This window comes from Lagenorhynchus albirostris, chromosome 11 (assembly GCF_949774975.1).
Source record: "Lagenorhynchus albirostris chromosome 11, mLagAlb1.1, whole genome shotgun sequence".
Taxonomy (NCBI): domain Eukaryota; kingdom Metazoa; phylum Chordata; class Mammalia; order Artiodactyla; family Delphinidae; genus Lagenorhynchus; species Lagenorhynchus albirostris.
This window is the reverse complement of record NC_083105.1, coordinates 61,616,344-61,641,203: the sequence shown is the minus strand read 5'-3', so window position 1 is coordinate 61,641,203 and position 24,860 is coordinate 61,616,344. Positions and strand designations below refer to the sequence as shown.

Here is a 24,860-nt window from a genome sequence, read left to right as displayed (position 1 = left end):
GAGTCAGACCTTCTGATTCAGCCACTGAACTCCTGGCTGTGTGGTGGGGCAGCACCTGGTGGGGCCTGGGAGAAGGAGGAGAGGGCACATCTGGGCGGGGCACGTCCCACAGTCTGACCTGCCTCTCCCGCTGGTGCCAGGTTGTGTCCAGAGGTTCAAGTGCTGCCAGGTCAACATTGAGGAAGGGCTGGGCAAGTCTTGGTGGATCCTGCGGAAAACCTGCTTCCTCATTGTGGAGCACAATTGGTTTGAGACCTTCATCATCTTCATGATTCTGCTCAGCAGTGGCGCCCTGGTGAGGTCCGGGGGAAAGAACCATGGGGGATTGGCTGGGGAAGGGGTAGAGCAGGAAGGACTGGATGGGCCCAAGCCCAGTTTCTCTGAGAACACAGCTTGACTGTAGGCCCAAGAATAATGATCTACGGACGTGCTTCGAGCTGGTGTTTTGAGCCTTTGGGATTCGAATTCAGACTTGTCCAAATCTTCATCTTTAGACCCAGCACGACCCCTCTGAAGCCTAGGAGCCCCTTTTCATCAGGCAGAGAATACAGATTACCAAGTATCTTCACTGCTTAGTTTGCGCCATTCAAAACAACTTCCTAAGATGAGCTTCCCTTTCTCGCCTAATACCCTGAATCACTAGTTCTTGACTTTTCAGTTGCCCAAGATAGGAGGGAGGTGGCACCCCTCCACCCCCTCTCCCGTCATACGCTGCTGGACTTGGAGAGCCCGTGGCCTTAGCAGATATTAGGAGTCAGATCTCTGATACAAAGGTCATTTATATTCACGTGGTTGTACCTGCTTCTCATTAGTCAGTGAGGCACACAGGGCACTGAACACACAGGTTCCTCCCCTACTAGGACTAATTATCTTGGTGTTTACTTTCATTTTTTAGCAGGATTATAACTGAGGAGATCTGCACAGGGTCTGCTGTGAGGGAGCTGCTTCCTAGTTGAGTAGATTCGAAGACAGCAGGAACTAGAGACACAACACATTTTCCTTCTTTTAATTAAGGGAAAAGTAAATAATGCTGGATTTTGAAATGCTCTTAAAGAAGGTGGGCACATTCATGTAGGTGTGGAATTAGAGGCTAATCTGGAAGCAAAAAATAACAAGAGAGAAGCCCCAAATGTAGTGTTAAAGAACCCCCAGTGACTCGAGAAGTTTCTCTGACTTGTGAGGTAGGAGAATAGGAGACGCCGAGACAGGAAGTGACATGTGGCGAAGAAGAGCCCGAGCGTGAAGATGACGGTGAACAGTGGGGAGTGGTGGGGGGTGGGTGAGCAATGCAGGAAAGCCTCAGGACTAGAGCAGGAGACAAAAAAGCCTCCATCCCTAGTGAAGGGGAGCCAGACCATCCTGCCTGCCCCCGGGCCGTTTATTGCACCAACAGGCATCCACTCAGCACCTCCTGAGGCCTGTGGAGGCCCCAAGAGGACCGCGCAGGCCCTGCCCTTGAGAAAGGATCAGACTCAGGCAAGGGATTGAGGAAGGTCTTTTATTACTGTTGTCATCATTATTCTTCAGATCTAGTAAATGAAAACCCAAAATAAGAGAGGGCATGCCTCACCCTTTGATTCTTCTGTTCCCCCGTCTCTACGCAAAAGAGTAGAAGCAGCAGTGAAACAAATGTATTGAACCTTCTTCACTGCTACCTGTGACCGTCTTTATTTATCAAAGGTGAATAAAACGGGGGAGACCGGGCTCAGGACATGAAGACCCTGTGCAGTAGTAGCATGAGACTCAAGTCAAGTGAAGCCACAGCTAAAATGTCCAAGAAAAGACTAGAATGTGGTTGTGAGGAGATCTCAGAGGGGGATCAGAGCCCCCAGTGACAGGATGAACAGTCTCAGCTCACACATGTTGGGTTCTAGAATGGATCACTACAGGTGGAGCTAAGGGGAAACGCGACGTGGAAGCTATAGCTTTTCCACTGAGCGGAGGGGATTGATTTGTACCAGACCCTGAGGACTGTGGACCCATGATTTCTGTCCCCACTGCCCAGCAGTGAACCTGGATGTCCATGTGCCTCCATTTGGGAAGGAGAGTCTGCGGGCGCCTGGCTCTGTCCTTCCTTCTGGGACTGTTCAGAGCAGGCTTCTCCACCGCCGGGCACAGGACCCTTTGTCCACCTCCAGGTTTTTTTTTTTCCCACGCTTCAGGGATTCCCTGCCCCCAGCACAGAGCTTCTGCAGTCCACCCCCCTGCACGCACGAGTGCTCAGACCTTCACATGACAGAGGCTCATCCCCTCGTTTGGGAGTTCCAGAGAAAGAAAGGAGTGTTGAGATTCTCTTCACCCGGTGTCTTCCAGTCCTGTAACTCTCCACCTGTGTCTGTGGTGTCAGGGGCTGAAGGGAGAAAAATTTTTGTCCTATAAATTATATAAAGTGTTAACAAGGATGTGGGGGAATTGGACCCCTCATCTACTGCTGGTGGGAATGTAGACTGGCCCGGCCTCTTTGGAAAGCAGTTCGGCAATTCCTCAAAAAAGTTAAACTTGAGCTACCAATGACCCAGCCATTCCACTCCTAGGTATATACCCAAGGGGAATAAAAACATGTCCACATGAAAACGTGTACACAGATGTTCATAGCAGCATTATTTACAATAGCCAAAAAGTAAAAACAACACATATGTCCATCAACTGATGAAGGATAAACAAAATGTTGGTATAGCCGTAACTAGAACATTATTCATCGATAAAAAGAAAAATGCAGTGCTGAGGGGTACTGCCTTATGGATAAACTTTGAAAACATTATTTTAAGTTAAAGAAGCCAGTCGCCAAGGACCGCATATTATACGATTCCATTTATACGAAATGTCCAGAAGGATTAGACCTGTGGAGATAGAAGATAGATGAGTGGTTGCCAGGACTAGGGGGAGATTGGGAGACTAGAGGGTGCAGCTAGAGGTGTGGGGGTTCTTTGGGGGGTAATGAAAATATTCTCAAATTGTGGTGACGGATGTATGACTCTGAATTGTATTAATAGCTATTGTATTGTACACTTTAAATAGCTGAATTGTGAGGTTTGTGAATTCCATCTCAAGAATGCTTTTTTAAAGAGAAAAGCCGTGTGTAGCAGGGGATAGAGAGAAAGAGACAGGGAGCTGATGACGGGCCACCGCAGGTGGGAGGGCTGCGGAGGGGGGCAGTACCTCCGTGTTGCTTGTTTCCCTTTAGGCACTATAGGCAGCTGCTGCCTCTCTTCCAGGCCTTCGAGGACATCTACATTGAGCAGAGAAAGACCATTCGTACCATCCTGGAGTACGCTGACAAAGTCTTCACCTATATCTTCATCCTGGAGATGTTGCTCAAGTGGATAGCCTATGGCTTCGTCAAGTTCTTCACCAATGCCTGGTGCTGGCTGGACTTCCTCATCGTGGCTGTACGTGTCCTGCTTTCTACTTCCCACCCATGCCAACAGGAAAGCAAAAACAGGGACTGTCCTTCCTCTAATGGCTGGAGTTGCCTGGGGCCCAGGGTGTAGGACAAGATGTAGATAGAGCACGACAGCTCCTTTTGGAGCACTCAGATCGTAACTTTGGAAAGGGACTCTGAAGTCCTGCATTTGCTCCAGGGACTAACTCAGCAGCTCTTTACTCTGGTGGTTTGGCTTAGAAGTTTCAGAGGTTAGGACTGGGCAGAATCATTGGTGTCAGAGCCTTGTTATTATTAGGCTGGGAACAGGAGGATTGTGTCCCCAAGCCAGTGTGATGTCCTCCTCCTGCCGCCAGGAGAGGGCTTAGAGGACGAGGTGGGTGCTGCTGGGACGGAGGTGGTGGTGGGATCTAAGTACACTCTCCTGCCGACCGTCCCCGGGGACACTCCCATCCCCCTCAAGTCTTCATACTAGACTCATCTGAACAAGTCAGACTGTCAGGGCGAGGAGGAGTCACCCCGAAACAAAGCCCCCTCTCTTCCCACACGTCGCATTTCCACAGAGGTGATCAAACTCTTAAGAAATCCTTTTTCCTCCAGGTTTTGAGAGCATCTCCACAGCTCAGCGGCCTTCGCCTGCCATGTTCTTTTTCAGGGCAGAAGCTGCGTCACCTGACACTATTTCTCGCCCCACCACGACTTGTTCCTTATTGGGTTTAACCCTGATGGTTATTGGTTCTAACCCTGATGAGTGTTTCTTCTTCTGTCTAATCACTACAGCTTTTTTTCTTTCGGCCAAATCGGCATTTGAATGGGAGTGAATGGGGATTTCAGGAGCAGGGCCCAGGGAAACTTCACTTCCTTCTGAGGGCTGAGAAGCGCCAAGAAAGTGGCATGCTTGGCGGCTGGGTTGATACATGTAGAATATGGGTTTCATTGGCTATATGGTGAACTACGTGTAGAGTGCCTCCGGGATCTAGCATAGAGCAGCAGGGAAGTAACAGGCACCTGGCGTTCTGCTCTGTTAATGCACTCCTTTCCCAACACAGCATCTGCAACTTCCATGGTTTAATGACTCCTTCCAAGAGCTGTCACTATGCTCCTATCTACATTCCCCATTTCAAAAAGCAAGCCTCCGGGAAGATCCCTAAATGAAGTGAGGGGGTCACTGTCTGCCGTCCGAGTGAACTGGAGAGGTATCACCCCAGAGTTGCCAGCAAGAGAGCCTCCTAGCCAGAGGTTTCAGCAACCTTGGATGGAAGGGACTCTACCTCCCACAGATGGAAAGCTTGAGTTCTAGGAGCTAAGGAATGGGCTTGGGATAAGGCCCAGAGTACTAAACTGACACTGGGCCAGCACAGGGGAAGTGCTCTGGAGTCTTCATTTCACTGTAACTCCTCAGGACCACTTAGAGTCAGGTGGGACACCCGTGGGAATCCTAGAAGCCCCTCATCTTCTGGACCTTCCAAGAACTTGGATAGATACATCCACTACCACACTTCCAACAGCCCTAGGAAAGCTGTGATTCAGAAACAGATCTTCCCTACCATGACCTGCCTCCTGTTCACCCTAACCTCTACTACTCTATTCCTCTTCTCTCTGGGGTGCGCAACCCCAGAATTTGTGAGTGTCAATCAAGTATCCCACATTCCTCTGGTACCCAAATAAGCTGCTAGAAGCATTAACGATTCTGCATGTCACCATTTATTTATTTAGCAAATATCTTTAGTACTTTCTATACTAGGTGGCAGGGAAACAAAAAACATGAGAAAGGCATGTAGCCAACTGACAATAATCCTTAAATCCCCCTAGCTTTGGGGAGTTGCTGGATTCTTACATTGCCATGAGACCTGACACTGGCTCCTGAGAATACCTCTGGACCAGTGACTAGTAGACAGACATAAATGAAACACCATTCTCCGTGTGGAATTGTCCCAGAAGCCATAGGGAGTCACGGGACAGGCAGGCATAGTCCCGGCCCCTGGGAAGCTCACACTGGCTTGCAGGGCCACTCTGACCTGATTCCAGGCTGTGGAAATCCAGCATCCCGGGAACAGGGCTTTCCCAGGACCTTCCTTCTGTTTTCTCGGGGACAGAGCAGTGCATCTGTTCTTCATGTCTCATGTCTACGGAGCATCCGCAACACAAAGCCTCCTGCCAGGTATCGTGGGGGGATACAGAGAGCAGAAGACGAGGTCACTTCTCTCAAAGGACTGAAAAGATGGGACACGTACACAAATAACCAGTGTGAAGCAGAGTGTGCTGGGGGCGGGGGGAGCCCCAGTCCATGCCGTGGCTGCACTGTTGGCCACTTTTGAGTTGTGGGTGGAGAATAAGGCTTAGACTGACACCTGGACATGGGGAACTGTCAGTTTTTGCTGTCCTTTTGGACTAAGTGTCTAGTGCCTTTGGCATTTTAGAACATCCAGCAGGTGTAAATTTTAGGTCCTCATTTTGGAGCGTCTCTGAGACTCTCTTCCTCCCATTTCATCCACCGGTGGCTTGATATCTGAATCTGTTATTCATCACCATGTTTGTTTCCCTAATGGATTTTCATTCTTCCTTGTTGCCCTTTACAGCTGCTCAGAGCACTCTTTAGGATCATGGGGATGATCTAGACAGCTTCCAAGGTTAACTCGCTGTGTTTGTAAGCCAGGCGAATTCCCAAACAGAGGCACCATTTTCTTTTGCCCAGGTCCCTGGCTGCACTGGAGATCTTGTCCTGGAAAAGAATTTTGTCATCTTTTCCCAGGGAAATTTACCACATCAGATCCGGAGATTAGCCAGCATATTGGTTCCAGGGATGGGAACTTGCGGAGACCATTCACCTCATCCTGAATTCAGACTACTGAAACCATTCTCCATTTGAAAATGTTCACATCATTTTGAAAAAGCCACCCAGTGTCTCTCCCTTTTTTTCAGTGCCTGAAGCCACAGATACCCTGGATTTTGACTTGCCCTCAACTCCTTTTTTTCTTTCTTTCAGGTTTGATTCTTTCCTTAATTCTAAACAATGTTCTGATTATGTCCAGTGAGAGTTTAACATGGAGACTCGGCAGATTATAAAATTGCCCCTAACTGTTTAGGAATAACCCAGATAGGATGCTTGCTGGTCCTGTCTTGGGTGATCTTGGCCAGGTTGATGAGTTGAGCGGCAGACTCTCTCTCAGCACCATTTAGAGCCAGACTCTGAATTGGCCTCTGTACCTCCTCCACCCTTCCCCCCACTTTAGGCAGGCCTATTTATTATCAGACAAATTACGCAGCGCCCCCCGCCCCGAGAAGAGCTTGGGTTGTCTTGTCTTGTGTGAAACTTAGTTTTTTGCAGTCTTTACCTGGCATAGTTTCACAGGATGAAGTTGACTCAGGTATTTTGAACTCATGTATTTGGTTGAGGTAACTTACCTTCAGATGTACCTATAGATTCTTTGGGGTTAAAAGTTGGCTGCACTTGGCAATAGTAGGCAAAAGACACCTCCATGGAGAGTCTTCCTGTTAATGATGGATGGAGGGAAGATGGTTGGTTGGTACTGCTGTGTTCTAGATAAGGATTTGGAGGTGCTTGTTTTGAACAGAAATTGACCTCTGAGCCATCTACCCTTCAAAGAGCATGAGTGGCCTAATAGGGCAGCATTTCATTCCAGATTTGCTTCAGATACAGCCCAGGACTGTAGAGGAGAGACCTGCACTAATGGGTTACGAGGACAGGCATAGTTGAAGGTTCACAACCCTTTGAAAAACTGAAACCTTTGAGCCTGCTCATCCGTGACCCTCACTAGGGTCACTGACCTGCTACTTCTACCCCTGCTGCTTAATTATAAATATCTTCCTTTAAAGCAACTTTTTTTTTTTTTTTACAGTTCAGAGATACAGAATCAAAGAAGTAAATCCCTCAGCTAGAGATAAAAAGCAACAAATGAAACTAAATTATGGATTGTTGCTTTAAAATGCCAGTTCAGGCCAAGCCGATCTGTAATCACCACTTCCCAGTAGAGGGAATTTAAGAATTGTTGATGGAAACAGCTTAACCGATCCCAGAATTTGTGGTGCAATATAGAGGAAAGACTGCTCTAAGAAAGCCAGGAGCCCAAACATTCTAACTAAAGGTGTTTCAGGTCTGGTGCCCCCTGAAGAGCTACATATCTCTCTCCGGTTAGGCCCAGGCAGCCTTAGGTATAGTTAAGGGTCGGCGTGGTAACTGTTCTGAGACCTCTGGCAGAATAAGGTGAGTTTGCCGGTGGAAGAGCAGGAAAGAATTTGACCGTGACTCTAGGCCCAGAGACCAGACTGCTTCTCCCCAGCATGGCAACATATTGAACCCCAAATTGTTCAGATACCGTAATCCTCTATTGAGATTTTGTCATCCAGCCTTCCAGTGAGGGAGGTGACTTATCCATGGGAGAAAGAACTCTGGCCTGGGAATCAGGCATCTGAGCCTTTAATCCTGGCCCCAGAACTGCCAGTGTGACACCGGGCAAATTCTTGTATATGGGTCTCAATTTTCCTCATCTATAAATAAAGAATTATTCCAAGAACCCTTCCAGCTGTTATTCTGATGATGAGAGTAATAGAAGATTGTCCTGGAAAGGACAGACCTGAGGCCAGTTCTTTTGGGGCTGTTCTGGAGAGAAAGAATGGGGGTTATAAGGGAAAAATATGGATTCAGTTGTCCAGACTCACCCAAGCTCTCGTGGCCATGAAGGAGTCATGGTTATAGTTAAAAGATGGAAGGATTGTTGCGGTTAAAAGTGAGAGAATCACTTAAGTGAGTTCCCATGGAGCCAAACCTCCATCAAGAAGTTTCTTCTTTTGGTCCTTTTCTTGTTGGGAACTGCAAAGTCAGCTGTGGTACTTACTGAATACGTTTCCTTGTTGATGTAGTAACGCATCCAATTCTCAAATGGTTTCTTGTCAACCAGGAGTAAGAGAGCTTGTCCCTGTTGGAAGTCCATGGTGAATGAGCTGAGGAGGGGGCAGCCTGTGTGGAGTGTGTGTATTTATCTGTATTCTTTTCCATAGGTACCATTAAATTTGTCTGGCTTAATTTAATGGGAACTTCGGGGACCTGCAGAGACTATAAAGGGCGAGGGTAAGGTTTTTGTCATCTGTTCAGGCTCCTCTCCTTCCAGTGGAACTTCCTCATTCTCCCTCTCCCTCCAGCCTCTTCCCTTTGCCAACTCGTATGTCTGTTCTACTGCCCTCTCTCCGCGTTCTCTTCCCTTTGTGTTTTTTCTTCTGCCTCTCAACCACCTTTCCTTCCAGGTCGTTTGAGTCCAAGTTGAAGTAGGCAGCTGGTGTTACCCACTTCCTCTTCCTGGGGGGGGCGGGGCCCAGTCTGTATAATCAGTGCTAGGGGCTTTATTCTAACACTCTGGAACCTCTGTTTTCTTTTTTTTTTTCTTTTGTTTCCTTTTTTTGTTTTTGTTTTTCTCTTCTGTTTCCGTGTAGGTCTCTTTAGTCAGCCTTATAGCTAATGCCCTGGGCTACTCGGAACTAGGTGCCATAAAGTCCCTTAGGACCCTAAGAGCTTTGAGACCCTTAAGAGCCTTATCACGATTTGAAGGGATGAGGGTAAGATACTAAGAGCAGCTGATCCTTCTGCATGCCAGTGGAAACCGTCTAAGCATGCTAGAACTGATCACGTGGTGGAAAGGTCATTCACACACGCACTCTGGATGCAGCTGCTGACTTGACCCTCCACTCTTTGTCCCCCGCACCTGCCCCAAGGGCAGTCGCGTTTAGCTGCCTCATCACATTAATACCGGCCCCACCCCCGACGACATGCCATCGCAGAACATGTTAACATTGGCTCTTCTCATCTGGCCTGGCTTATCTGTAGCACTTCGGGGCGGCTTTCTGGGCTGTTGATTTAATAGGGAGAATCACCAGGTGCAAAGAAGGGGAATTGTCACCCACAGACCCACTGAAAAGCAGAGGCCGCAGGCAGGGAGAGTGCAGGGTAGGGGCGTCAGCCAGGTGAGGACTGCGGCCTTGGAGTCACTGAGAAAGCGGCCGAGAAGGGGCTTGAAGACGGGATGGCAGGCCTGGAACTGGGGACGGAGCAGAATTTGGCATGGCCCTGGGAAAAGAAATGCTTTTCTTTCTGTTCTGATTCCTCTTATTGCACCTTGTTGTTCTCAGCCCAGTCCCGTAAGGACTGGCAGCCTCTGTCTGATAGCAAAGCTTTCCTCCTCACCCCCCACCCCTCTGCCCACGCTATATGGTCCCCTGTCCTAACACTGTCAAAATAACAACCGGGTACGATGCTAGGTGACTATCAGCTAGTTCTCCTGAAATTTCTCAACACCTGCTATTCCTTCTTTGGCGACAGCTCCACCCAAATCCAAACAGTGCAAGGTGCTGTCACCCTGCCAACTATAGAAATAAGGCTCCCTCTTTTGGTGCCTTTTTGCTGTCTCTCTTGGTTTAAAAAAATTGTGTGCACACGTGCGTGCGTGAGCGTGCGCACACACACAGACACACAGACATGCAAGTCCGTAAAATCAAATGGACCACTGGCTTTTGGTGGTAATGGTTGCCCTGTGGTAATCAGAGAGGTCTGTTATACTTAACGAGACCAAGAAAACTCATTTTAATTCAGATGTTGAATACATGCAGGAGAGCAAACCAGAGGATACGTTTTTAAACATGCAGACATCAGAATGTAGGAATAAAAATTAAACTGTTGTGGTAGTTCACGTGAAGCAAGACTGCTCAGAGAAACGAGGTACCAGGACAGTGCTGCTTCATTCAGTCCTCATCTGTGGGTTCCTGGCCACTGTTTCGTGAAGCCACCCACATCTGTACAGGAAGACGAAAATTTCACTGGGACTTGGGAATTTTATTATTCTAGTTTATCCAGACAAATGCTTTCTGCAAGAAATGTGCATTTCTCCTGCAGCACAGTCACAGTTTGGTTTACTAAATATAAGCTTTATGCAACCCACCTGAAACCATCTGCAGGAAGGTCAGTTCCACAGCAGCATAAATTTATTTTAATTTAAGAAACAAAACTTGGGATTCTAAGTCTTTCTCCCACAGGTAAGAGAGGTTTCAGAATGTGTGCAATCAGGTCATTGTTATGCTCGGGCTAAATGTAAGGGGAAAGTATGTTGCAGAGGGCTCAGTGTTTTAGGGGGCCGTGGTGTCACTGAAAACGGGATTTAAATGCTCTTCCCTCCTCTCCCACCTTCCCACTTTTTTTTTTTTTGGTCCGTACGTGGGCCTCTCACTGCCGCGGCCTCTCCCGTTGCGGAGCACAGGCTCCGGACGCGCAGGCTCAGCGGCCATGGCTCACGGGCCCAGCTGCTCCGCGGCAGGTGGGATCTTCCCGGACCGGGGCAGGAACCCGTGTTTCTTGCATCGGCAGGCAGACTCTCAACCACTGCGCCACCAGGGAAGCCCACCTTCCCACTTTTTTCAGAAAGCATTAGTTAAAATTTTTGAATAAGTCCTACTAGTTTTGTTATAAAGTTGATAATCCGTTTTGGTGACTGAAAGCTAAAGATAGTAATTGCAAGATTGTACCTAAACTCAGTAGCCTGTGATCCTCCACATGCCCCAGGAGGGGTCCTGGAACTCCTAAAAGGAGACTGGTAATACCCAAAGAAAGCCCAAAAGAAGATGCTCTACCGACTTTCTCCATCTGGGTGCCCATTACTTCCAGTCCCAACCTGTGGCAGAGGCAGTCCTCCCTGACCAGCTGCCGCCAGTTGGCTCACGAGGAAATTACGTGTATTGTCTGAACACAGGAGTGCTTCTGGTGGCCACACCTCTTCCCTTTAGCTCCTCCTCCTTTCCTCACCTTTCCGGGACTCGCAATTTCCATTCCCTCAACACTTTTACTTGTCAACTTTCAAGTAGTTGAGCCCAGAGGTCTGGAATGGGTGACCAGAAGAGCAGACACTTTTATTTGAAAAGCATTAGTAAAGGTTTTCTCAAATGAGATAATAAGGGCAGGAACAAGTTTGAACCCAAAGCCGGGCTTTCAAACAGTAAACATTCAGTGAGGAAAACTATGGTAAAGGATGTCACCTCCTTTGGTTGGCTCCAGTCAGCGACAGCACGGCCACTTCTAGTTGGGCCGGAGGTGAAAACTCAGGACCCATTCCTTTCCTGCAGTTCCCCAGCCCTTCTGTGCAAGAATAACTGCAAGAAGGGAGGAGTGAATTTGCCCCAATAATAAACAGAATTAGGGACCTAGGTTTTACTTGAACGTTACTCTTCTGCAGGGTCGTGTTTTTCATTTCTTGGTTTGGGTCCTTGTGTGTGCCAACACTTGCATAATCTAAGAGATTATCCCCTTAGAAAATTTTAAACAAGACATCTTTATGAACTGAATACCATCAATGCAGATGGGCTCAACTGTCACTGTGCTGCTCTGGTGAGAGGTTCAGACCTTCGCTCGAGAGGGAACATAAGGCCCTAGCCTGTCCTGGGACACTGGCTTCAGTCTCTTCCTCAAACCAAAGACCAGAACACTGAAACACTCATGCTGTCGGCAAAGGAATGCTGAATGTAGTTCTTTGCTTTTCTCTCCTGCGTAGTAATCTTCATTTAAGGATTTTGCTGTGCCGTTAAACTTTTGAGGGTACAGAAGAGTAATGCTGTGAAACATGCATGCATTTTTGTTGATTGTCAGTATATAGTTGTCCATTAAAGCCATGTTCCCTCTGCCAGATATTGAAAGCTATTTGACAGATTTTATAGTATTTAATGAGCAATAACGTTCTAGGCATTAGAGAGAAGACAAAAATGCTGAAAGAATTAGTACCCATTGGAATTTTTTCATCAAATGAGATTTCTATCAACTGCTAAATACAAACTTCCATTGCAAAAAGTAACTTCATAGGTTGCTAGCTTTGAGTGATATTTCTATACCTAACTTTTAACAATAATGAATTTCATAATTAAAGGTGACCCAGAATAACGAGTTATTAGGGAGCAGAAGGGGAGATCCACTTTATTATGTAACTGTCCATGGAAACTTAAATTATCATTTATATATATGTCTATAGTGTAAGAGTTCAAAATAAGAAAGCATGGTTTCTTGCTCTTTGGTTGCTCAGAATATTAGCTAATGTTCACAACAAGGAAGAATTATCAGTAAAGTTCATCAGCTGTTTACTGTTTTATTCATGAAATGAAGCTAAGAAGTTTTTCTTTTGGTTATAATGAAAGTACATTTCATTATAAGTGAAAGTACATTTGCATCTCACAAGTACATTGGATTTTATAGGATTTTTATGTCATATATATCAGAGAACGAGGCCCAGTAAATGCTTTTGTGTACTGATTCCTTTGAGCATATCTGTGAGTTTAAAAGTGCAAAGAGATTTCTTAGTCAATTAGCTAATTATTCTTCCCTGCTGGAAATATTACCCCATATTTAACTGTAACACACAGACGCTATGTAGGACAGGTTAGACTAGGTGAAGGTAGTCAGAAGAATTCCTAGAGGAGGTATACTCTGAATTGATATAAAAAGCAAGATTTCTAGGCTTCAAATCTTTGGGGGCCAACTTCTGTATTGCACACTTGTGATGGTCTAATAGAAGGTCACGCTCTCGCACCTGAGCGCTGCTGCAAAATGCTGTCACATAGACTTGAGCTTTTGAAACTTTACATAACCTACTCCCTTAACTCCCTTAACCTTAACTTGTGAGAAACAAATCATTCCATTTGTGGGTCATCTTCCTTTTGCCTATTCTTTTGCACATTTCATTGCCTTGAAGTACTCCCATCAAAGGGTAGGCAACTGTAGAAAGAGGAGATAAAATTCATATCTGATCACCTGACAAATTTGGTAACATAAATTAATAATATGAATATCATTCTCCACAGTAACGTTGGGGAGTTCCCAGATTTCAGGTGTTCTGGCTTTCCTTGCTCAAAGTAATGAACAATGGAAGTATAATTATTTTATACCAATGACAGAGCTATTACATCTAGAAGAGATTTCTTGGTCTAAGAATTAGGAAATAACTACCTCTCAATCTAAAGGCCTTCATACATGAATTGGAGAAACACAAAACTACTATTTTAATCTAAGGAGAGTGACTCCTTAGCAGAATATCGTTGCCTTTTCTATATAAGGACAGAACAGACAGCTCTTCCCAGCCACGTGTTCCAATGAGTGACATTACAATCTAAGGCCAAAACAGAAGATAAGGAAAACCTGGTCCCAAGTCGGGCTCAAATTAGAGCCCAGAGCTGCCCCCTGGTGTTCCTTCTACAGCACGGCCCTTTTGGCCGTTTCCATGCTGTGCCGGTTGGCAGCGTGTCCTCTCTCTTCCCTGCACTGAAAAGCGATGGAGGAAGGTGGTGATGCTTGTCACCTCCTTCTAACAAAACATTAGAAGACTTTGTTTATATCCAGGGTCTTTATTTTAACTCCACTTATCCTCCTAGGATACTAGAAAAAGGAAGAAACATGCTTCCCATTTTAGGGTCACCTTTCTGGGCCTTAGCAGTCCTGCTTAAGACAACAGCCAGTGAGAATCAGGGAAGAAATGAACACCAGCTTTGTTTTCTGCCCCACCACCTGAAATGCTATTTTTGTAAAGCACTTTGAACTCTTCTAGTGAAAACTGCTGCCGCAGTGGAAGTGTTGTCTAGCTATTCTCATCTATAGTGTGAAGCAAAATCAAAGTTAAAAACACAGAAACTTTAATTCCTGAGGGAGCTCCTTTCCCTTGGCTTTTTTTCACTCCCAAGCTTACTGTAGTCAGTGATTTTTAACAATATGCCAGTTTGGGGGTTTCAAGACCAGTGATCTAACCCAAAATTCTCCCAAAAAACCCAAATTATTCCTTTTTCTAATAATACATTGTGAAGAGTTGAGTCAAACCCCAGATTGAGCAGAGAGACACCAGCATATTAGCCAAGCAGAGGGCGACTCAGATCTAGAAGCCTGCAAAGTCAGGAAAAAAAAAAAAAAAACTGAAGAAGAATAATGAATCTTGCATGAAAAACACAACCATTCAGATTTTATTTTATACTGTTTGGTAGAGGGAATATAGCTTTTTTTTTTTTTCTTGAGCCTGCAAAAAATGCATGCTCAGCTCTTGCCTGAAATAAGATAACTGGCCTTGCACAGTCATAAAAGAGACTTTATGTACCGTTGAGCGATTCACTGCTAACCCCACAGGGGAGTTCTCTGTGATTTTGAACAACCTCACCTTGCTTTGCAGAGGGGGAATGTCTGTCGAAAGGCAACTAGTGAGCTTGAAATCACTCAGATTTTCCCATGGGGGGCATATTTTATGAGTTGATGGGAAGGGACACTAGACAATGAAATAATTTTTTCGGTCCCAGGTTGATGCCTAGGAGAGAGACCTAGGTCAACTTGGGCAGGGGAATTTGTGTTCAATGAAATAAATATGTAATTTTTAGAATTCCTCATAATATATTTCATAGATATACAAAATTTTGGTCCTGCGTATGGGTGTTTGGTTACCCTAATTCCAAAGGGAACATAATGTTTCCATAGTCAGAACAAGCCACAAAGTGTCATGTCATTCCCCTCCTGGAAATCAAAAGAGCGTGCGTGCCTGTACTTCTTCCCGACACTCAGCAACCTCCCCCTTCCAACGCAGGTGGTGGTGAATGCCTTGGTGGGCGCCATCCCCTCCATCATGAATGTGCTGCTGGTGTGTCTCATCTTCTGGCTGATTTTCAGCATCATGGGCGTTAACCTGTTTGCCGGAAAGTACCACTACTGCTTTAATGAGTCTTCCGAAATCCGATTTGAAATTGAAGATGTCAACAATAAAACTGAGTGTGAAAAGCTCATGGAGGGGAACAATACAGAAATCAGATGGAAGAACGTGAAGATCAACTTTGACAACGTCGGGGCAGGATATCTGGCGCTTCTTCAAGTGGTAAGGATTGTTCTCCGTCCTATGAAATCCAGAAGGCTAGCAGAAATCTCATTTGGTTCCTTCTCAACCCTGCGTCCAGAATTGGGACCGCTGTTAATAGGTCAGGGGACGATGTCATTTCCCACACCAGTTCCAGGGAGACCCCTTGCCTGAGTACTCTGACATCTCCAAAACCTCAGTCAAGGGACTCTGTCACTGTGCTCAGAAGCAGAGTTCTGCTTATCTACAAATAAGGATTCCTGCAGCGTAATAAAGTTGCAGAGAGATCACCATCTCTCTCCATGACGGAGTATGTAGTTAAAGAGAAAGAAAAAATGAAGTAGGTAAGTGTATAGACCAAAAAAAAAAAAAAAAATTGATGGAGCAGAACAATCCCACGTAACAGCTACACTCGAGTTAACTACATATGACAATGTGACGGTGCTATGATGCCGCTACTCATGTCAGCTCAACCCCAGAGAAAGGTCTCAAGTTAATGTATCACAGTAAACAATGAAGCGTTCCATCATGTCTAGTTTTCTCTTCCTCTTTGGTTGATTTTTTGGAGAGTTTGACAAGAAGGTAGAGTACAATGAAAGCTCCTAGTCTTTGGACTCAAACATGTAGGTTTGAGCCACACTGGTATTTATTGGATATGTAACCTTGGACAAATTACTAAACCTCTCTGAGTCTATTCCTTCATCTGTTAAATTTGAGTAATAATACCTTGCACGGTAGTTAAGAGGATTCATGATAATTTATTAACATTTCTTAGTACAATGCCTGGCACATAGCAGTGCTTAATTAATGGTATTTGCTATTATGTTTCTTTGTTACTATTACAACTGTCCCTATGTCATAGGGTTGTTGGGAGTATTAAATGTGGTAACGCAGGTGGAGCTCTCAACTCGGCCTTGCGTATAGTAAGCACTTACCGTTAGCTTGTAGGAATGAATGGGATGAGCAGTGGTTTATCCCACTCCAGAGCTCTTTAGCTCTTCTCTCCCAGTTCAAGAAACTGGACCCCCAGATTGAACCTGAATTGGAGCAGCTCCAGGAAACCAGTGCACATCAGCCAGCCAAACATTGTATTGAGTCCCCACCACATGCAAGGCACTGTGCTTGGGCAGTACCAGAGCCATCAGATGAATAAAGAACTGCCCAGGCCCTGAGAAAACTGAGAATCTGATTGAGTAAATAAAACAGAGAATGAAAGGAAGACATGGAGACTGTTAAACTGGTTACCCGTATTAGTTTCCAAAATCAGGTTAGGTATAGTGGGAGAATTGGGAAGGGGCTGCCTAGGACGAAGCCACTGTTGCCACTACCATAGGCTAAACGTGTATCTTAGTAGGGGGAAAGTTCTGACCTTGTTTTTTTTTTTAATGCAACTATTAATTTTCAGACCCCCCCCCATTGCTTGTTTAACACCTTTTTAAAATATGACTCCTTCATGGAGGGGGTAAGTTCTAAGTAAACTCGGTAGATTCCTGCCACTCATAAATATGAGTTTGCCCTAGCTTCAGGCGACCTTCTCAGACCCATTTTAAAGACCTTTTGTAAAAGTATTGATCCAGTTACCACTGTCGACATGTTTCTCTGCCAATCTTTGATGTTATATTCAGGGCTTAGACAAAGCTCCCTTGGGACCTGTATTAACAAACAGAAAATTCTGTGTCCACGTGAGGCTGCACCCAAACTCCCTGACTTGTGTTCTCGCTGAACCTAAGCCTGCCTTTGGGACCCTCTGCCCAGACTCCCACCCACCCCCTAACAGGCACAGTCTAATGACTGACTCTGTTTGCCAGGCAACCTTCAAAGGCTGGATGGACATCATGTATGCAGCTGTAGATTCCCGAAAGGTAAGGTTATACCTGGTGAAACCACGACCTTATTAACTGGTTAGAAAGCAAGCAGCATGGTGGAGCTCGTCAAGAAAGAGAGGGAAGGTTAGAACGTTTTTTGCCTGTCTCACTGATTGTAGGTCACTTTCCCCCGCAGTGAGTCACCACTCTCTTACAGCGGCTCCAGGTGGCTAGGCTCCTGGTTTTCACCTGGCCCTAATGGAGCTGTCTGCTCTTCAGTGCTGATCTGAAATAAGCGTGGCTCCTAGCAGACAGCCCTCCCCTCCCCCTCGCCTCACGATTTGCATATTCTCCACACACGTCATGGAAGGCATAACATGCCTTCTCAGGGCAGGACCTGCCAGCGTGGAGAAGGAGACAGGCAGAGAGAACCTCGGGCTCCCCTACCCCAGCTGGCTCAGCAGCTCAAGCGGTCAGCGGGGCTGACGGCCTTGGCATGTCGGAATCCCCCACCTGACCCCCAAGCTAGGAGCTGACTCTCTTCTTCTTTCTCCTGTCCCTTGACAGCCTGATGAGCAGCCTAAGTATGAGGACAACATCTACATGTACATCTACTTCGTCATCTTCATCATCTTCGGCTCCTTCTTCACCCTGAACCTGTTCATCGGTGTCATCATTGATAACTTCAATCAACAAAAGAAAAAGATAGGTCTCCTCCCCACGTTGCCAGCAGCCGGAGGTCATCCCAGATGAGAGGCACTTCTGTCCCTCTCTCTAGAGAGAAATGCCTCTCTTTCTCTAAAACCACATCATCACCTCGCTGTGGCACTGGCCCCACTGTACATTAGTCCCAACCAGCCCGTTGTGTTCTGCTGGATTTTGCAGTGTGTGGTTTACCACATTTACTAGACCAAACTAGCAATTTACTGGTACCAAATTTACTAGCAATTCCGGAGGCTTTTTACTAGGTTTGGCCTCCCACCAGAGGGAGGTAGGGTCAGAGAGGGTCTAGTGACAGCTGAAAAGGAAAGCAGCAGATGAATAGCTTTAGTGAGAAGTAGACATTGTCTCGACCTGTCATTATCTGTGTTAATCCCTGGTACCACCAGCACATTGGGATTTGAGAGATCAACCTTGGAAAGCTCACCTCCTTTACTTGTCCAAAGCAAATAAGATTACCCTTGTCATTCATTTTATAAATCGAGCCTGTCCCAACAAACTCCAAGGAACTTCCCAAATTGTTTGCTCCCACCAAGATTTCTAAATTTTTAATATTGTCGGAAATAAATGGGCCATTAGCCAGGACTTGAAAATTCTTTCATTTTAAAATGCTTTTTTGAGAATTGTGTCAGGAAAGCAGGCCCCCCAAAATTTACGAAGATGTGTTTAGAGTCATGGCTCTCAAGTTTATCCTTCCCTGGAGGTCTGTTACTCCAGTTCCTTCCTTCTTTCCTTCCTAGCCCCTAGCAGGTCTCAGAAATCCCAAGCTGAGAACAAAGGTATCTCTTTGAGTCAGATTAGTTGTCCCAGGTCTACCTCCCTCTGGGACAACCATTAGCTAAACTGACCTCTGGAAAGTAAAGGGGGTAAAGCCCCCTCGGTTCTCAGGGTTGCACCTTAGGTCCAAACTTGTAGCATGTGAAAGCCAGTTGTAATTGCACGTTCTCTCTTTCCCTCCTTTACTTTGGAGGTCAAGACATCTTCATGACCGAAGAACAGAAGAAGTACTACAATGCCATGAAAAAGCTGGGCTCAAAGAAACCACAGAAACCCATCCCCCGCCCCCTGGTGAGTGCATTGTGTGGGCCCAGGGCAGAGTGAGGCCCCGTGTGGAAAAAGACACGGCTAGAGTTACTGCAGAGGGAGGAAAGGGGCAAATGATGGGCGGCCTGGGCCCTCCAATCCTCTCCTCGCTGTCCCATCCAAAAGATCAGAGGAAGGGAATTCGCTGGCCATCCAGTGGTTAGGACTCTGTGCTTTCACTGCCGAGGGCCCAGGTTCAATCCCCGGTCGGGGAACTGGATCTGAGGAAGACGGCAGAAGAACAGGAGTTAAGGTATGGGGTGGCTTTTGCATTTGCACCTGACCTTTCCTCTGAGGCGTCCTTGGGCAGCAGCAGAGAATCGGCATGTTGACCACATTGGCTGTGACCCTGGTAGAGAGATGTTTTAAGAGACCCACTAAAAATGAACAAAGGAAAGTGAAATGAAAGCTGATCTCTTTCCTACCAGTACAAGATAGGATTTGGTCATTATTTTCTCAGCCCTCTGCTTAACAAGTCAGTCTTTGCAAGGGTGTGCCTGAAAGCTAAGCTAATGCCTCTTCCCGGTTCTCTGTGGGAGCAGGAGAGGGTGAAGCTAGGAGAGTCTGTGGCCTGATTTCCTCCCTTGAACTGAGCCTTTTGTAAAACAGACTTGGGGACTGGGATTCTGCTTGACCCTGTGTTGGTGGTGGTTCTCTTGCTTCAGAGGAGACGCTGTGCTCCGGAAGCCATACAGCCCGCCGAGTGGGACATGACCCCCAAAAGCCACACTCAAAGTTCCTTCTTCTGTAACTTTTATTTAAAGTAACTTTTTAGGGAATTCCCTGGCGGTCCAATGGTTAGGACTCCGTGCTACCACTGCCGGGGGCCCGGGTTCGATCCATGGTTGGGGAACTAAGATCCCACAAGCCGTGCGGCGTGGCCATAAATAAATAGAGTAACTTTTTATTTAAAACAACAACACAGCGGAACTCTTAAAAGCTTACCCGGCAACCTAATTTATAAAAATGAAAGTGAAGCTACTTTCTTTGAATCAAGAGTGGGAGTCCCAGAGCATCTTCCTGACTTAACCCCACACACCCTGTTCCTGGCATACCCCCCTCACCAACTTCTGAGGGAGAGGAAACCCTAGGGCTTTGCGGAACAGTTTGAAACCCACCAGGTTAAGTAATCCTGAAAATAAGCATGAGCTCAAGTGCCTAGGTATCTAAAAAATCAGGGAGATCTTAAGAAAGAGAACATTTTTTATATTTCCTTGATGGTAGTTTCCACTTTGTGACAGAAATGCGATCAGAGGGAATGCAAGGGGATTGCCATTTCTAAAGTTCTGTTCAGTACTTTGCACGTGGGAACCTGAGCGTATTTTCTTCCACACTAAAATATAAACGCTCAGTGTGGTAGGAAGCATTAATAAAGACTTATTCCGCAAATAGTTACAGATTTCCTACTGTGTACCAGGCACTAGGCAAAAAGTGATGAACAAATTTAGACAACGCAATCATGGAGCTTACAGTGTAGTGGGGATATATATAGATAATAAATAAGTAAGAGAACAGTTATTATAAAATGCAAGGACTTCCCTGGCGGTCCAGTGGTTAAGACTTTGCCTTTCAATGCAGGGGGTGCGGGTTCAATCCCTGGTCGGGGAGCTAAGATCCCACGTGCCTCGCTGCCAAAAAACCAGAAATGTAAAAAAAAAAAAAAACAGGAGCAGTGTTGTAACAAATTCCATAAAGACTTTAAAAATGGTCCACATCAAATAAATAAATAAATAAATAAAATGCAGAGTGTTGTGAGAAAAAAATCAACTGAAGGGCCATGACAGAATATAATGGAGGCCTGGGCTGGGGGGTCTCCTTTAACAGAGTCGTGGGAGAAGCCTCATTACGGCGGGTCTATTTGAGTGTTTGAGAAGGAGGCAGAAGGCTGGGGAAAGGAATCCTGGGAAAGCAAATGAGGCCCTAAAAGCAGGAAACATTTGTGCGGCCAGGTCACTGCCGTGGCCTCTCCCGCTGCGCAGCACAGGCTCCGGACGCGCAGGCTCAGCGGCCATGGCTCACGGGCCCAGCTGCTCCGCGGCATGTGGGATCTTCCCGGACCGGGGCACGAACCCGCATCCCCTGCATCGGCAGGCGGACTCTCAACCACTGCGCCACCAGGGAAGCCCTGAAAGGCATTTTTAAGTCAGTCAACCATAGGCGTTTTGTTGCAAGTCCAGTGAGAAGCTAGTGAGAGATTTTAAGTAGGAGAGTGATGTGAACCATTTATGTTTTTAAATAATCACACTTGCTGCTTTGTGGAGACTGCATTGGATGAGGGCAAGAGAGGAAGCAGGAAGACCAGTCGGGAGACCCTTCTAGAAGTCCAAAAGGGAAGATGCTGGTGGCTTAGTTAGAGGAGGGTCACAGAAATGGAATGAAGTGGCTGAATTCAAGGAAGACTCCACAGGACCTGCAGTGGATTCGATGGGGGATGAGGGAGAGGGGTGAGCGGGAATGACCCTCAGATTTCTGGCTTAGAGACTGGATAAATAATTGCGGTGAGAGAAGAGCGAGTTGGGAGAGGGGCAGAGGACTTGCTTTGGACTTGCTGAGCTTTTAGATGCTTATGCGTCATCCAGGAGCGATATCGAACAAGCAACCCAGGAGTTCAGAGGAAAGATACAGGCTGGAGAAGAAAACACTTGGGAAACTGAAGTACCTAGATAATATGTGAGCAGTAGGAATAGATGGTAGATGAGCTCTCCAAGGCAGGAAGAAGAGATTAAGAGAAGAAATGGCCAGCAAATGAGACTAAGAAGGAGCAGCTGGAGAGGTGGGAAGACACCCAGAAACGTGTGATGGCACAGCCACAAAGAGAAGAGTGGCAGTTTTAGAAAACTCTTGGTGAGGGAATGTTGACCTTGGTCTTTAGCCATGCTCCTGATACCCTGATAGAGCAGCAGCAGAGAGCTGGCCAGTATTCCAGCAAAGAAAACAGGGTGGCAGCTCCCACCGTCTGCTGGGGAAGGTTTTCATGAAGCCTCTTCTGTCTTCCTCCCTCCCTCCCCACCCAGAACAAAATCCAAGGTATCGTCTTTGATTTTGTCACTCAACAAGCCTTTGACATTGTTATCATGATGCTCATCTGCCTTAACATGGTGACAATGATGGTGGAGACAGATACTCAGAGCAAGCAGATGGAGAACATTCTCTACTGGATTAACCTGGTCTTTGTCATCTTCTTCACCTGTGAGTGTGTGCTCAAAATGTTTGCCTTGAGGCACTACTACTTCACCATTGGCTGGAACATCTTCGACTTCGTGGTGGTCATCCTCTCCATTGTGGGTGAGTGGGGCAGGCGAGGACGGGAAAGGGACCTGACTGGCCCTGAGGATGAGATTCCGGGGAGTGCAACGAATGACACAGGGCTGAAGGGCGGGCGGGTTACTCTCGGGTTACGCCCAGGGCGGGCGGCCCCCAAGTCAACTTGTGGGCCCGCCCCAAATCCCTGATATGGGTCAGCAAGTTCCTATGAGTCTTCATAGTAGTCTCGGGTTGTAAATTTTGTGGCTGAAGAGGGGGAAAAGATTAGATTTGGTTCTTGCTTTCAAAGAGTTTACATTCTAAGAGGTAAGGTAAAAGAAATATATTTTAAAATCTGGCTACAGTAGCAGTATAAAGTGGAAAAAGGCCTGGTAAGAGATTGTTAAGTTGGACATTAATGAGGAACGTTCTGGTGGTGGCAGCACTTCTGCTGATGGCAATGCTCATTTACTAAGATTTTATGGTGCCAAGTAGTTGGAGAGTTTCTTCACTTGTGTTGTCTCATTTGATCCTTATGACAGCCCAGGAAGCAAGGTATGTTACTATCTTTGCTGTGAAGATGTTCAGGGTCACTCAGTTAGGAGGTGGCAGAGGCAGAACTCAAGCTGGTTTTTAACAGTGACTGTGTGGCATTTGCTTCAGCCTAAGGGCCTGGAAGGGCTCATGTCCTGGCAGGCAGTGGAAATGCTGTCCTATTGATCGCCCTCCCCCAAATTTCCTTGCCTTCCTAAAAGGCATCTCGAATGGTGAAACACTACCTTGGTTCCAGGTGGGTTTGACTGACTTACGCTAGCAGGGGTAGAGTGCCCGAGACCCAGGGAACCAGCTCCAGAGCTGGTTTAGCAAGGTGGTGACCACGGCCACGAGAAGGCAGCTGTGCTCCCACTTTCTAGTTCTGTCCTCCAGAGCAGCGTGTCCAAAAATGTGTTGACTGATCTCATACATTTCTCCCCAAGAAAAGAATCCCATGATGAAATTACTTTGGGCAACACTGTACAATACATTGAATTTCCCTTTGGAGGGTCACAAGGCACATTAGCCTACAGGAGGCTCTTGAAAGTCTTGGAGTAAAGAATTCCGTTTAATACATCATCCCACCTTTACTCAATCACAACACCCTGTTTTCAAGTAATAATAATGTTTCTAAGAGTTTAATGGAACATACTATGTGCTGGTCACCATTCTAAGTGCTTTACATGTTTTAATTCATGTAACCCTCACAACAGCCCTGTAAGTACCATGAAGAACAAAGGCACAGAGCAGTTACTGAGACATGCAACTGGTAAGCGAGCAAGCCCAGCCCCCTGGCCTCAGCTCCGCACTCCTAACCTCCCACAAAACACACTTTGGACCATGCTACCCTTGTCCACGTTTCTTAAACTTTTTCTGCCCACCCATCACTAAGTGGGATGGAAAACCCACAGACGAAACCATGCCCCCTATTCTCAGATGGTACTTGAAAATAAGGAGGAAGAAGAGTTTCTTCTGATAATTGGGATTTTTTTAAATGTCATTAATCTGTTCAGAAACAAAAGCTAGAAAAAAATATTTTTAATTTAAGAGGAGTTTGGGTAAAACTCTCCCTGGAACCTCCTGGAGGACCTCTTAAATGTTGATCCCACTGCCTGGATTGCTGTCTGCCCATCTCTCTCCCCTTTTCTCTGGGCACAAATACACATTCATCCTACAGAACCTTACTGAGGCATCATCTCCTCTCTGAAGCCTTAGTTGCCCACCATGTACGGAATGCAAGTATTACGTACATTACCTGACTTCTTGTGGTCACTGGTTATGACTTAATTGAGAAGTAAAAAGAGGAGAGCTGAGAAATCATCTTGAGTCCTGGCTGAGGCAGAGATTTTCTTGAAAGCTGAAAGTTAAGATTCATAGCTTAAAACCTTAAAACCTGCAGTTCACTACCCCAATATTTATGAATCCTTATGGTTGGAAGATATTTCTTTATTTAAATGAAGATGTGCTCACACTGTCTTGTGGGGGCCTCGACAGCAAGAGAAGACCCTGAAGGAAGAGCACGTGGTGTCACTGCCATGCCTTCAGCTGTCATCTCCCAACCTTTTCATCTCCTCTTCCTTCTGCGGCCCCTCACTGGGCTCCCGTTATCGCTCTTTAGTTTTAAAGGCAAGTGGTCTGGTGGAAGTGGACCCCTGGATGAATGTAAACAGAAAAAGGCCCTCTGATGTGCGTGTTTCACCCTCTACTTTTGTTTTTGTTTTTTTTGCGGTACCCGGGCCTCTCACTGCTGTGGCCTCTCCCGTTGCGGAGCACAGGCTCCAGACGCGCAGGCCCAGCGGCCATGGCTCACGGGCCCAGCCGCTCCGCGGCATGCGGGATCCTCCCGGACCGGGACACGAACCCGCGTCCCCTGCATCGGCAGGTGGACTCTCAACCACTGTGCCACCAGGGAAGCCCCACCCTCTACTTTTATATCCTATTAACGTCTGGACATTTTTACCTGGTGATACTGGGTTTTGATGGATGGCTTTAAACACAAAAATCTAGAAGCTCTTGAGTTGAAAACTACCCCCGAGAGGTCCCTTTAGTTTGTAGGCTAGTTTGGTAAGGTAGGAACATGGGGCAATGAGAACCAAAAATATCTTTTCAGAGCCAGGAAGAAGATGCCCTGAGAATTAGCGGCATTAGCGGACTAAGGCTTCACAGCCATTGGGTAGTGAAGTTACGGGGCGGAGCCAGGACTTCTCATTCACTGTTTGTGGATGTGGTAAT

The 24,860-nt window shown here is 46.4% G+C and overlaps 1 protein-coding gene across 5 annotated transcripts in view; it reads left to right on the top strand.

The window, feature by feature from the left end:
- The window catches only part of SCN8A (sodium voltage-gated channel alpha subunit 8), a 112,824-nt gene that overhangs the window by 86,283 nt on the left and 1,681 nt on the right, over positions 1 to 24,860 (top strand). For 3 of the 5 annotated variants that reach the window (XM_060166188.1, XM_060166187.1, XM_060166189.1), the window contains exons 18-25: positions 141 to 295; positions 3,216 to 3,389; positions 8,831 to 8,953; positions 14,980 to 15,264; positions 17,052 to 17,105; positions 17,616 to 17,753; positions 18,732 to 18,836; positions 21,866 to 22,136. In XM_060166188.1, the coding sequence (XP_060022171.1) occupies positions 141 to 295; positions 3,216 to 3,389; positions 8,831 to 8,953; positions 14,980 to 15,264; positions 17,052 to 17,105; positions 17,616 to 17,753; positions 18,732 to 18,836; positions 21,866 to 22,136 (1,305 nt within the window). The remainder of the gene's footprint in view (positions 1 to 140; positions 296 to 3,215; positions 3,390 to 8,830; positions 8,954 to 14,979; positions 15,265 to 17,051; positions 17,106 to 17,615; positions 17,754 to 18,731; positions 18,837 to 21,865; positions 22,137 to 24,860) is intronic. The other 2 variants (XM_060166190.1, XM_060166191.1) reach the window with 1 other exon arrangement.